Source organism: Taudactylus pleione, unplaced genomic scaffold, assembly GCF_031769625.1.
Source record: "Taudactylus pleione unplaced genomic scaffold, aTauple2 ptg001303l, whole genome shotgun sequence".
NCBI lineage: Eukaryota > Metazoa > Chordata > Amphibia > Anura > Myobatrachidae > Taudactylus > Taudactylus pleione.
This window is the reverse complement of record NW_028285703.1, coordinates 2,317,946-2,331,824: the sequence shown is the minus strand read 5'-3', so window position 1 is coordinate 2,331,824 and position 13,879 is coordinate 2,317,946. Positions and strand designations below refer to the sequence as shown.

Here is a 13,879-nt window from a genome sequence, read left to right as displayed (position 1 = left end):
TGTTGCATAGGCAAACGCAGGGGGGGTTTCCGGTTGCCTGGAAACCCCCCTCCCCAGCCCACATTAGAAATAGTAACATAAAATGTTACTAGTGCTGCATGTTCTTCTCACTATCACAAATGAAATAGTTAGCACCACCTGTGGATCTATTAACATATGTCAGCCAGTAATAAATACACCTGTGCGCTAATTAGATCTGGAAAACATGCACTGTTAGGGGTACACTGCTATGTATAGACCATCAATAGGCTTAATTATTAATACCATATAATAATACACTATCCAGTGCATGATGATACCAATAAGTACATATACTGTATGTCCAGGGCAGTGCTAGGTTCTTCTGCTGCTCCTCCAGACTCCCGGACTTGCCCCCATGCTCTGAAATGGTGCCCACATCTGAAATAAAAACACTCAGTTCAGGCAGGATGGCCCTACTGCTGCATCTAATGGGTTACTGTGATCGCTGGTCCTGTATATGCTGGAGTTATGACTCACAATACACTTTGTATGTCGCATATTAAAGCTGGATAAGTGTTAATTATGCCCTATTCATGGACTGGCCATACGCACTCTAAAATCCAGCATTTGGAAACCCCCCTCTAGGAATCCTGCGTTTGCCACTGTGTTGGAGGGTTTGCATTTGATGTATTAAGGCCCCCATACATCTGATCGCAGGATCGCTGATCCGCCGGTCGGACCATCGATGTTCAGCGATCCGTTGCAGGATCGCTGATATTTCACATGGAAAATTTCACAGATTTAGACAATCGCGATCATTTTTTGATGGTGATTGTCATATCTGTGAAATCCAACATGTCTACATCTCTATATTCCAGGACTGCTTTTGTCGGCCTGGATTCGACTGTATTATATACAGAGCATGTGGACCATTAAAATAGTGACCGAAAGTCTTTTAAACTATTCGAATTACACCTCAGTACCCAATGGGCACAATTGGCCAGGGGGGCCCACATTGGTGCCAGATCCCTCACACAGGCTCAGAACCACTTTGTCCTATGCTGTACTCTACGCAGGGCTACACTAATTGTGAATATAACATTAGTAGGCCAGTGTAATATAACCATTTGATTACAGCAGCCACTGACTATGCCCATATGGTGCCAGCTGTTTTCAGGATCACAGAACCACCATGCATGCATGAGCCGTGCAGGATTCTTCTGTTCCCAAAGCATCTGCACAGTATATGTCTGAAGGTTGTTGTTTTTTGTTGGTTTTCCCACCCACGTTTTATTTAAAAAACCAATCGACTTAAAAAAAAAAAAACGGACCTTGCCCGCAACAAAGATGGCGGCCGCGTTTCTGCATCCTGATGTCGGTAATCAGCTTGAGCCTGGAGTACTGATAGGTGGTCGATCTGCTGGTCTGAGAAGACGTCATTGATCATTCTTGCTGCGCGGCAACGTTCAAATCGGTGACATCGGGCAGGGGCGGGGCGACCGATCCCACACCGAGGACCTGACGTGAGTAACGGGGGAAGATGGTGGCCCCCCAGGAGGCGTTTGTACTGCTTCATTATGTGGTTCCCTCTAGAGTTCTATGTTATTAGGTGGGGGCTTTGTCCTGTGCTAGTAAGTTGGGGTCTCTGGGCTCTGTCCTGTATTAGTAGTAAGTTGGGGTCTCTGAGCTCTGTCCTGTATTAGTAGTAAGTTGGGGTCTCTGGGCTCTGTCCTGTGTTAGTAGTAAGTTGGGGTTTCTGGGCTCTGTCCTGTATTAGTAGTAAGTTGGGGTCTCGGGCTCTGTCCTGTGTTAGTAGTAAGTTGGGGGTCTCTCGGGATCTGTCCTGTGTTAGTAGTAAGTTGGGGTCTCTCGGGCTCTGTCCTGTATTAGTAGTAAGTTGGGGGTCTCTCGGGATCTGTCCTGTATTAGTAGTAAGTTGGGGTCTCTGGGCTCTGTCCTGTATTAGTAGTAAGTTGGGGTCTCTGGGCTCTGTCCTGTGCTAGTAGTAAGTTGGGGTCTCTGGGCTCTGTCCTGTGTTAGTAGTAAGTTGGGGTCTCTGGGCTCTGTCCTGTATTAGTAAGTTGGGGGTCTCTCGGGATCTGTCCTGTGTTAGTAGTAAGTTGGGGTCTCTGGGCTCTGTCCTGTATTAGTAGTAAGTTGGGGGTCTCTCGGGATCTGTCCTGTATTAGTAGTAAGTTGGGGTCTCTGGGCTCTGTCCTGTGTTAGTAGTAAGTTGGGGTCTCTGGGCTCTGTCCTGTATTAGTAAGTTGGGGTCTCTGGGCTCTGTCCTGTATTAGTAGTAAGTTGGGGGGCTCTGTCCTGTATTAGTAGTAAGTTGGGGTCTCTGGGCTCTGTCCTGTGTTAGTAGTAAGTTGGGGTCTCTGGGCTCTGTCCTGTGTTAGTAGTAAGTTGGGGTCTCTGGGCTCTGTCCTGTATTAGTAGTAAGTTGGGGTCTCTGGGCTCTGTCCTGTATTAGTAAGTTGGGGTCTCTGGGCTCTGTCCTGTATTAGTAGTAAGTTGGGGGGCTCTGTCCTGTATTAGTAGTAAGTTGGGGTCTCTGGGCTCTGTCCTGTGTTAGTAGTAAGTTGGGGTCTCTGGGCTCTGTCCTGTGTTAGTAGTAAGTTGGGGTCTCTGGGCTCTGTCCTGTGTTAGTAGTAAGTTGGGGTCTCTGGGCTCTGTCCTGTATTAGTAGTAAGTTGGGGTCTCTGGGCTCTGTCCTGTATTAGTAGTAAGTTGGGGTTTCTGGGCTCTGTCCTGTATTAGTAGTAAGTTGGGGTCTCGGGCTCTGTCCTGTGTTAGTAGTAAGTTGGGGTCTCTCGGGCTCTGTCCTGTATTAGTAGTAAGTTGGGGGTCTCTCGGGATCTGTCCTGTATTAGTAGTAAGTTGGGGTCTCTGGGCTCTGTCCTGTATTAGTAGTAAGTTGGGGTCTCTGGGCTCTGTCCTGTGCTAGTAGTAAGTTGGGGTCTCTGGGCTCTGTCCTGTGTTAGTAGTAAGTTGGGGTCTCTGGGCTCTGTCCTGTATTAGTAAGTTGGGGGTCTCTCGGGATCTGTCCTGTGTTAGTAGTAAGTTGGGGTCTCTGGGCTCTGTCCTGTATTAGTAGTAAGTTGGGGGTCTCTCGGGATCTGTCCTGTATTAGTAGTAAGTTGGGGTCTCTGGGCTCTGTCCTGTGTTAGTAGTAAGTTGGGGTCTCTGGGCTCTGTCCTGTATTAGTAGTAAGTTGGGGGTCTCTCGGGATCTGTCCTGTGTTAGTAGTAAGTTGGGGTCTCTGGGCTCTGTCCTGTATTAGTAGTAAGTTGGGGGTCTCTCGGGATCTGTCCTGTATTAGTAGTAAGTTGGGGTCTCTGGGCTCTGTCCTGTGTTAGTAGTAAGTTGGGGTCTCTGGGCTCTGTCCTGTATTAGTAAGTTGGGGTCTCTGGGCTCTGTCCTGTATTAGTAGTAAGTTGGGGGGCTCTGTCCTGTATTAGTAGTAAGTTGGGGTCTCTGGGCTCTGTCCTGTGTTAGTAGTAAGTTGGGGTCTCTGGGCTCTGTCCTGTGTTAGTAGTAAGTTGGGGTCTCTGGGCTCTGTCCTGTATTAGTAGTAAGTTGGGGGTCTCTCGGGATCTGTCCTGTGTTAGTAGTAAGTTGGGGTCTCTGGGCTCTGTCCTGTATTAGTAGTAAGTTGGGGGTCTCTCGGGATCTGTCCTGTATTAGTAGTAAGTTGGGGTCTCTGGGCTCTGTCCTGTGTTAGTAGTAAGTTGGGGTCTCTGGGCTCTGTCCTGTATTAGTAAGTTGGGGTCTCTGGGCTCTGTCCTGTATTAGTAGTAAGTTGGGGGGCTCTGTCCTGTATTAGTAGTAAGTTGGGGTCTCTGGGCTCTGTCCTGTGTTAGTAGTAAGTTGGGGTCTCTGGGCTCTGTCCTGTGTTAGTAGTAAGTTGGGGTCTCTGGGCTCTGTCCTGTATTAGTAGTAAGTTGGGGTCTCTGGGCTCTGTCCTGTATTAGTAGTAAGTTGGAGGCTCTGGGCTCTGTCCTGTGTTAGTAGTAAGTTGGGGTCTCTGGGCTCTGTCCTGTGTTAGTAGTAAGTTGGGGTCTCTGGGCTCTGTCCTGTGTTAGTAGTAAGTTGGGGTCTCTGAGCTCTGTCCTGTGTTAGTAGTAAGTTGGGGTTTCTGGGCTCTGTCCTGTATTAGTAGTAAGTTGGGGTCTCTGGGCTCTGTCCTGTATTAGTAGTAAGTTGGGGCTCTTGGGCTCTGTCCTGTGTTAGTAGTCAGTTGGGGGTCTCTGTCCTGTGTTAGTAAGTTGGGGTCTCTGGGCTCTGTCCTGTATTAGTAGTAAGTTGGGGTCTCTGGGCTCTGTCCTGTGTTAGTAGTAAGTTGGGGTCTCTGGGCTCTGTCCTGTATTAGTAGTAAGTTGGGGTCTCTGGGCTCTGTCCTATATTAGTAGTAAGTTGGGGTCTCTGGGCTCTGTCCTGTGTTAGTAGTAAGTTGGGGGTTTCTGGGCTCTGTCCTGTATTAGTAGTAAGTTGGGGTCTCTGGGCTCTGTCCTGTATTAGTAAGTTGGGGGGCTCTTGGGCTCTGTCCTGTGTTAGTAGTAAGTTGGGGTCTCTGGGCTCTGTCCTGTGTTAGTAAGTTGGGGTGTCTGGGCTCTGTCCTGTATTAGTAGTAAGTTGGGGCTCTTGGGCTCTGTCCTGTGTTAGTAGTCAGTTGGGGGTCTCTGTCCTGTGTTAGTAAGTTGGGGTCTCTGGGCTCTGTCCTGTATTAGTAGTAAGTTGGGGTCTCTGGGCTCTGTCCTGTGTTAGTAGTAAGTTGGGGTCTCTGGGCTCTGTCCTGTATTAGTAGTAAGTTGGGGTCTCTGGGCTCTGTCCTATATTAGTAGTAAGTTGGGGTCTCTGGGCTCTGTCCTGTGTTAGTAGTAAGTTGGGGGTTTCTGGGCTCTGTCCTGTATTAGTAGTAAGTTGGGGTCTCTGGGCTCTGTCCTGTATTAGTAAGTTGGGGGGCTCTTGGGCTCTGTCCTGTGTTAGTAGTAAGTTGGGGTCTCTGGGCTCTGTCCTGTGTTAGTAAGTTGGGGTCTCTGGGCTCTGTCCTGTATTAGTAGTAAGTTGGGGTCTCTGGGCTCTGTGCTGTGTTAGTAGTAAGTTGGGGTCTCTGGGCTCTGTCCTGTATTAGTAGTAAGTTGGGGTCTCTGGGCTCTGTCCTATATTAGTAGTAAGTTGGGGTCTCTGGGCTCTGTCCTGTGTTAGTAGTAAGTTGGGGGTTTCTGGGCTCTGTCCTGTATTAGTAGTAAGTTGGGGTCTCTGGGCTCTGTCCTGTATTAGTAAGTTGGGGGGCTCTTGGGCTCTGTCCTGTGTTAGTAGTAAGTTGGGGTCTCTGGGCTCTGTCCTGTGTTAGTAAGTTGGGGTCTCTGGGCTCTGTCCTGTATTAGTAGTAAGTTGGGGTCTCTGGGCTCTGTCCTGTGTTAGTAGTAAGTTGGGGTCTCTGGGCTCTGTCCTGTATTAGTAGTAAGTTGGGGTCTCTGGGCTCTGTCCTATATTAGTAGTAAGTTGGGGTCTCTGGGCTCTGTCCTGTGTTAGTAGTAAGTTGGGGGTTTCTGGGCTCTGTCCTGTATTAGTAGTAAGTTGGGGTCTCTGGGCTCTGTCCTGTATTAGTAAGTTGGGGGGCTCTTGGGCTCTGTCCTGTGTTAGTAGTAAGTTGGGGTCTCTGTGCCCTGTCCTGTTTTAGTAGTAAGTTGGGGTGTCTGGGCTCTGTCCTGTATTAGTAGTCAGTTGGGGTCTCTTGGGCTCTGTCCTGTGTTAGTAGTAAGTTGGGGTCTCTGGGCTCTGTCCTGTGTTAGTAGTAAGTTGGGGTCTCTGGGCTCTGTCCTGTGTTAGTAGTAAGTTGGGGGGCTCTGTCCTGTGTTAGTAGTAAGTTGGGGGGCTCTGTCCTGTATTAGTAGTAAGTTGGGGGGCTCTGTCCTGTATTAGTAGTAAGCTGGGGGGCTCTGTCCTGTATTAGTAGTAAGTTGGGGGGCTCTGTCCTGTATTAGTAGTAAGTTGGGGGGCTCTGTCCTGTATTAGTAGTAAGTTGGGGGGCTCTGTCCTGTATTAGTAGTAAGTTGGGGGGCTCTGTCCTGTATTAGTAGTAAGTTGGGGTCTCTGGGCTCTGTCCTGTATTAGTAGTAAGTTGGGGTCTCTGGGCTCTGTCCTGTGTTAGTAGTAAGTTGTGGTCTCTGGGCTCTGTCCTGTATTAGTAGTAAGTTAGGGTCTCTCGGGCTCTGCCCTGTATTAGTAAGTTGGGGGGCTCTGTCCTGTAGTAGTAGTAAGTTGGGGTCTCTCGGGCTCTGCCCTGTATTAGTAAGTTGGGGGGCTCTGTCCTGTAGTAGTAGTAAGTTGGGGTCTCTCGGGCTCTGCCCTGTATTAGTAGTAAGTTGGGGGGCTCTGTCCTATATTAGTAGTAAGTTGGGGTCTCTGGGCTCTGTCCTGTATTAGTAGTAAGTTGGGGGGCTCTATCCTGTATTAGTAGTAAGTTGGGGGGCTCTGTCCTGTATTAGTAGTAAGTTGGGGGGCTCTGTCCTGTATTAGTAGTAAGTTGGGGTCTCTGGGCTCTGTCCTGTGTTAGTAGTAAGTTGGGGTCTCTGGGCTCTGTCCTGTGTTAGTAGTAAGTTGGGGTCTCTGGGCTCTGTCCTGTGTTAGTAGTAAGTTGGGGTCTCTGGGCTCTGTCCTGTATTAGTAGTAAGTTGGGGTCTCTGGGCTCTGTCCTGTATTAGTAGTAAGTTGGGGTTTCTGGGCTCTGTCCTGTGTTAGTAATAAGTTGGGGTCTCTGGGCTCTGTCCTGTGTTAGTAGTAAGTTGGGGCTCTTGGACTCTGTCCTGTGTTAGTAGTAAGTTGGGGTCTCTCCGGCTCTGTCCTGTGTTAGTAGTAAGTTGGGGGTCTCGGGATCTGTCCTGTATTAGTAGTAAGTTGGGGGGCTCTTGGGCTCTGTCCTGTGTTAGTAGTAAGTTGGGGGTCTCTCGGGCTCTGTCCTGTGTTAGTAGTAAGTTGGGGTCTCTGGGCTCTGTCCTGTAGTAGTAGTAAGCTGGGGGGCTCTGTCCTGTATTAGTAGTAAGTTGGGGGGCTCTGTCCTGTATTAGTAGTAAGTTGGGGGGCTCTGTCCTGTATTAGTAGTAAGTTGGGGGTCTCTCGGGCTCTGTCCTGTGTTAGTAGTAAGTTGGGGTTTCTGGGCTCTGTCCTGTGTTAGTAGTAAGTTGGGGTCTCTGGGCTCTGTCCTGTATTAGTAGTAAGTTGGGGTCTCTGGGCTCTGTCCTGTTTTAGTAGTAAGTTGGGGTCTCTGGGCTCTGTGCTGTATTAGTAGTAAGTTGGGGTCTCTGGGCTCTGTCCTGTATTAGTAGTAAGTTGGGGGTCTCTGGGCTCTGTCCTGTATTAGTAGTAAGTTGGGGTCTCTGGGCTCTGTCCTGTATTAGTAGTAAGTTGGGGTCTCTGGGCTCTGTCCTGTGTTAGTAGTAAGTTGGGGATCTCTCGGGCTCTGTCCTGTGTTAGTAGCAAGTTGGGGGGCTCTGTCCTGTATTAGTAAGTTGGGGGGCTCTGTCCTGTATTAGTAGTAAGTTGGGGGGCTCTGTCCTGTATTAGTAGTAAGTTGGGGTCTCTGGGCTCTGTCCTGTATTAGTAAATTGGGGTGTCTTTTGGGCTCTGCCCTGTGTTAGTAGTAAGTTGGGGTCTCTTGGCCTCTGCCCTGTATTAGTAGTAAGTTGGGGTGTCTCTTGGGCTCTGCCCTGTATTAGTAGTAAGTTGGGGTCTCTTGGGCTCTGCCCTGTATTAGTAGTAAGTTGGGGTCTCTTGGGCTCTGCCCTGTATTAGTAGTAAGTTGGGGTCTCTCGGGCTCTGCCCTGTATTAGTAGTAAGTTGGGGGGCTCTGTCCTGTGTTAGTAGTAAGTTGGGGTCTCTGGGCTCTGTCCTGTATTAGTAAGTTGGTGGGCTCTGCCCTGTATTAGTAGTAAGTTGGGGTCTCTCGGGCTCTGTCCTGTATTAGTAGTAAGTTGGGGGTCTCTGTCCTGTGTTAGTAAGTTGGGGTCTCTGGACTCTGTCCTGTATTAGTAGTAAGTTGGGGGGCTCTGTCCTGTGTTAGTAGTAAGTTGGGGTCTCTTGGCATCTGCCCTGTATTAGTAGTACGTTGGGGGGCCTCTTGGGCTCTGTCCTGTATTAGTAGTAAGTTGGGGTGTCTTGGGCTCTGTCCTGTATTAGTAGTAAGTTGGGGGGCCTCTTGGGCTCTGTCCTGTTAGTAGTAAGTTGGGGTCTCTCGGGCTCTGTCCTGTATTAGTAAATTGGGGGTCTTTTGGGCACTATTCTGTGTAAATTGGGGCTTTTGAGGGGTCTTGCTGCTTAATTAAATGTGACAGTTTAATTTCATATGTTTCATAATGAGTACATATTATTATGGTGCACCTGCTCCTATCCATTTGTTTGGTTTATCTTCTTATATGGCACCAGAAGGGTACACGGGATAAAACATTCAAAGTACATTAGGCCGTTAAAAACTTACGTATATATTATATTATACATAATTTCATAAATACAACCCACAAATTACATAGCAAAGACAATAGTAAATTGGGCTCTACTCACAAGAGCTTACATTCTAGAGGGCAGACACAAGGAGGGCAATGGGAGCAGATTTGGGGAATACAGAGGCTGGAGATTTAGGAGGCAGGGGTGGTAGGCTTGAATGAAAAGACTATTTTTGAGGGCACATTTTGAGACTGGTTGAAAGACTAGTTGGTTGGGCGTGGGAGGTTATTCCAGGGGTTAGGAGCAGCACTGGAGAAGTCCTGAAGTTGGGCAGTGGTGACTAGTTCTGGATAGGCTAGAGCAGTGGTTCTCAAACTCTGTGCTCAGGACCCCACACAGTTCATATTTTCCAGTCACCCAGCAGGTGCACAGGTGTTTCATTACTCACTGACACATTTTAAAAGATTTACAGGTGGAGCCAATTATTTCCCTTGTGATTCTGTGAGGAGACCTGGAAAACATGCACTGTCTGGGGTCCTGAGGACCGAGTTTGAGAACCTGTAGGCTGGAGATGTTATAAAGGTGGAAGCTGCCATCAGATAGTAGTGGAAATGTCACCATCAAAACATGGTTTGCAGTGGCATGTAGCTATCCCAAGGTAACCATCGATGGTTATTCGGTGTGCATGCGCAATGCTGGTGTGCTGAAGACACCTCTTCCAGTTTGCGTACTGATACACTACAAGCAGGGTTCTGACGGTGTCATTGTTTTGATTGGATTGATACAGAAACAGAACTTGAATGATTCACAAACTGATTATATACCCACACCAGAGAATTGCAGCATCTTAGTACAATCTTTAGGACCTAAAGGTTTTGTGCTTTTATTTTAAGTGCTTTTAAGTGACGTTGAGAGGGAAACATTTAATACATGGTGGCAAAGAGAAAATATCTGGAAATAAAATGTGATGCTGAGCTTTCTTCCTGCCTCTACAGATCTGAGCTATACTGTATATTCTATATCTCACGTTCTATCTTCCTGGGTGCTCGGCTTTGCCATGCTGGGGTCTTTGTGTTTAGTTTAGAAGAGGGTCCTATCATATAGTGTTTTTATAGTTTTCTCTGGAACTAATGTATTTCCCCCATGCTATAAGTACATACCATAAGGATAAGTTACTTCTGGCTGTTTCTTGCCCTAGTGTTTGTGTACCTAAAGTAGGGAAATTAGATTGTATGCTGTAGAGCAGGGATTGACAGATGTGGGGCCATTGAATGAGTTTTAGTAAGCAGTCAAGGCCACACGTAAAATGTTTTATATTTACAATATCTATGAATAAAAATAGCATATAGAATGGATGGACATGCCTCTAAAATGCCATCAGACCCCCCCCACATGCCCCTTATAGGCCATCGCACTCCTCTGCATGCTCCTTGTGTGGGATCTACTCCACATGCCATTTATAATCCAGTTATATCCATCAGAATTCCTCCCAGTGCCAGCCCAGTGACTTCCCTTTGCCGGTGGAGCCCAGGCAGAGGTGGGACTGCACACTTGCCTCCTCACTAGAGCACGCTACGCTGACTGACCTGCCTGGAGTTTCGAGGTAGCTGAGAGGAACAGGCTGATTGCAGGCTGTGTATGAGATAGAGGCAGCGGTCTGTTACAAATTGCGGGCTGTATTGTTCCCACCCCAAGTGTAGAAAACAGCAGTTATTGATTCACCAGAGTAAAATATTTTTTTTCATCAGTGTAATAATAATTGCTCATGATTGTGAATAAGAAAGGGTGACAATAAGCTTCCTTTCTTCTGTATGTTTCAAAGCAGATAACCTTCTCTATTGGACCAGCATGTCCACTATAAAGTTGGATGACGAGCAGGGACTATACGCCTGCATGCAGGATTTCCGAACCCGTTTCATCAGTCAGGGCAGCGAGGAGACCAGCTCATCACAGGAAATAAAGGATTTATACAAAGAGTCTCTGAAAGATCTTATGGGTAAGAATACACAGCCCTGTGCTAATGCATTTGTAGAAATATTAGCAGTATACAGTGTGTGTATGTGTGTGTATATATGTGTGTGTGTGTGTGTATATATATATATAATATACTTTACAGTTAATATTTACAAGATGACTAGATTTCACAGTTGTAAAATGTTAAGTGAAAAATACCATCACGATAAAATTTCTAGTAGTAGATAGAAGCAATAACCCCAATGGGGAGATCCAGCCAAGCAAAAGGTGCTCCCGTGAGACTTGACCGTACAAACCATTGCTTTCTCACACCTCTGTTCTGTAATATCCCAATTATGTGTACAGAAGCACCTAAGGGACCTGCAAATTCGAGGTGATTTGGTGTGCCATCGCTTGCGAACCTTTGGTGTCCTACGAAGGCAAATCACCTATACTGTAGTTTCAAAGGCAGAATCTCCCCTTGCAAGCTAGTTGCTTGGCCTTTGTGACTGTAAAATTCCATCGGGTCATTTAAAAGCAAAGACACAAATAAACGTAACCTACCTGCCTTCATTATAACTCTAAGAGTGCAGTATAAATATGGAGGGAGTATTCCGTGCCCCCCTGCCTGGGAGAGCTGTGCGATACAGAGGAGGCCGGCATAGGTGAAAGCAGCATGACGTATGCCAACATCCCCCGTTCAGCTACTGAGTAGGGTGCCACCGCACGTAGTGCACTATATTTTGTGTGTGTCTCCCCTCCCAATTTGACAGCACTCTAGCAGTTATAATGAAGTCTATTAGGTGGGGATAGGCAGAACCAAGTGCATAGAGGGCACACTGTATTGAATGCACTCTAGGTGCAGGTGCACAGGGTCATGGAAATTCTAGTGCACAAGGAACTATAAACTAAAGTACCAGGGTGAACATTTGTCAGCTGCCAGCTATGCTATTGCCGGAACATTATTATTTAGGTTACTTTTAGATATTTCGTTTTTGTTACTTTTGAAATCTTTTTATTTTGCAGATGCTTCGGCTAAGAAATATAGAGACGGGGAACTGATGATCCAGAGAGTTGGGGAATTCAGAAATGGTAAGTCAGTCCTTTGCAATCGGTTCATTTCCCAGACTGGTAGGTGATATTACAAGTGACCCAAATGGTACAGCACTTTGAGTTGTCTGTCAGCTGCTAGTCTCCCCTTTCTGTAACTAGCAGGCCCAGGTACACATGCTGCTTTACCTTGTTACTCTTGTCCAAAGCTAGGAGGCAGAATCTTTGTCCATCAGTTAAACTAGGCTTACCAGGCCCTTGGGCGCTACATAGTGGGGTACAGTGCTAGGCAGTGGCGTTCTAAACAACCATTTGTAATAGTCCCAATAGTGTAGCTTTAGGCTGTGTCTACACAGACACTTATTAAAACTAAATAAATAGTATGCTGTAGAAACTACTTAATAAAATCCTTCTCCTGATGACATAAAATACTCTCTTGTTTAGGAGAAAGCTTTCTCTACCTCGCAGCTTTAACACCTCTTATGGTGCACATCCTCTAGGCGATATTAATGAGCTATTATTCGATATCGTTCTCGCTCATCGTGCACTAAAATGCGTTTCCGACATCAATCATCGCCCGAACATGCCGGTCAATCCGCCAATAACGACAGATTGGCCATGTTCGGGGATGATGGAGGGTGCCTACACTGAACGATATATCGTTCAGTGTAGGAACTTCACAGTACGATGAACGATATTTTTCAGTCTTTTCATTGTTGCCTATTGGATGTGCCCTTTTTACTTTTAAGATTTTTAATTTTCTTTTCCAAAACTTCAAGGCCGTGCAGGGAAACCATTTGTTATAATTGTAGATCTGCAACGGCCTTTATATGTATCATACATTCCCAGTAAATGCTGTGCTTAGTACGGCGTTTATGAAAATACTACTGCCAACATGGTTATTATTAACCCTTTCTTTATATGGCACCACAAGGGCTCCGCAGCGCCTTAGAGTACAGCAGGATAAGGACAAGGGTTATAACCATTGCTGTATTAGCAGCAGTAATACCCAGATACGCAGCAGGTCGGCAGTGGGGAGGAGGTGATGTATACAATATATTGCTTTTCATAAAGGTAGGGACAATAGATGTTTGTAGTCTTATTTTTGTGCTTCTTGACTTTTAGTTGTTGTGTCCATAGAACATGTGGAATAAGAATTGAAAAAAAATACAATGTGTAGTATTGTCTCTCAAATGTCCGTTAATATAAAGAAGTATAGGAATTCAATGTAGATGATGGGGACAGCGTAGCCAAACTCATAATTAGACACCTGATGTGAAGCTCAAAGGTTTCTTTCTTGATTTTACATCATGTGCAGCCTCCACCCCGAAGTACGCTGCCCTTTGTTATTTCTTCTCCAGGGTCCATAGGCTCCACAGGAAGACCTTGGGGTGTAGGTTGGATCTGGATCCCGGGCAACACGCAGTTAAAGCTTTGCTCCCAGGATGCACTGGTCCCTTCTCCCTATACCCCGCCCACGAGCCAGAGGCACCTCAGTTATAGTTGGTGCCCAACCTGATTCGGGTCACTGTTAAAAGCAGGAGGGCTGTTTTTATGATCTGGTAGTTTTGTTTTTTTTTTTCTTTCTTTCTTCAGATCGTGCAGCAGCAGACTGTCCATAGGACGTGTGCACTGCCGCAACGCCAGTACCGATTTGGGGATCTCGGCGAGAACACGGGGTCTGTGTTAGCTGGGCCCCGCGGGGCGTCCCGGACTGCTGCCAGGCGTACTGGAACAGGTAAGAGCGGGCCACCGCTTGCGGTGACCCGCGTATTAGCAGTCCTACCTCCGGTCTCAGGGGACAGACCGGAGAGGCTGGCTGTGGAAGCAGGCACCCAATACCCTGCACTCCACTAGACCACCAGGGACTTGTAGTTGGTGAGGGAGCCAGCGTCCCAGGGGTTAATTGCCAGCCAGGGGAGACAGCCTTCCCTGTTTAGCGGCTCTTCTCCTCAGCTCAGCGCGTCTTTCTGCTGAGGTCTGGCTTTGCTGAGCGGTTTCCTCCTGCGGCCACGCCCCCTCTGAGGTCTCCGGCGGCCATCTGTGTAGTTGATGGTAGTGCCAATTTGCAGTATGTAATATAATTCTGCATTGTATGTGACTTATGCTAGCGCTGACTGTGTCTTTTCTCTCATCTGTCAGTTTATATCTATCCCTTTCCTTTACTACCAGCCCTAACAGGTGTAGTTAGGGTGGTTCTTTTACCTCTCATATATAGATTACAATATTTGTGAAGTCTGCCACACATGGTTGTGTGCTGCACGGTGCCATATTTTTGGACCAGTGAGTTGCATACATTATGAGTATGTTCTCAACCAATACTGAAAAAGATTTTCACCAATTTTTATATATATGTGTGTGTTTTATATATGTTATTGTCACATGTTCGTATGATCGATAGTAGTCCCACTTATACTGGGCTTACCCTTCTATTTACCTTTGAGGAACTATATTTCAAAGGTTGAAA

At 46.9% G+C, this 13,879-nt stretch overlaps 1 protein-coding gene across 3 annotated transcripts in view; it reads left to right on the top strand.

The window, feature by feature from the left end:
• The first annotated feature begins 1,349 nt into the window (after nucleotides 1-1,349).
• The window catches only part of SPC25 (SPC25 component of NDC80 kinetochore complex), a 30,673-nt gene continuing 18,143 nt past the window's right edge, over nucleotides 1,350-13,879 (top strand). Inside the window, exons 1-3 of one of the 3 annotated variants that reach the window (XM_088462988.1) lie at nucleotides 1,350-1,484; nucleotides 10,232-10,405; nucleotides 11,389-11,454. In XM_088462988.1, the coding sequence (XP_088319114.1) occupies nucleotides 10,258-10,405; nucleotides 11,389-11,454 (214 nt within the window). In that variant the 5' untranslated portion in view covers nucleotides 1,350-1,484; nucleotides 10,232-10,257. Of the gene's footprint in view, nucleotides 1,571-10,231; nucleotides 10,406-11,388; nucleotides 11,455-13,879 lie in introns of all 3 variants that reach the window. The other 2 variants (XM_088462987.1, XM_088462986.1) reach the window with 2 other exon arrangements.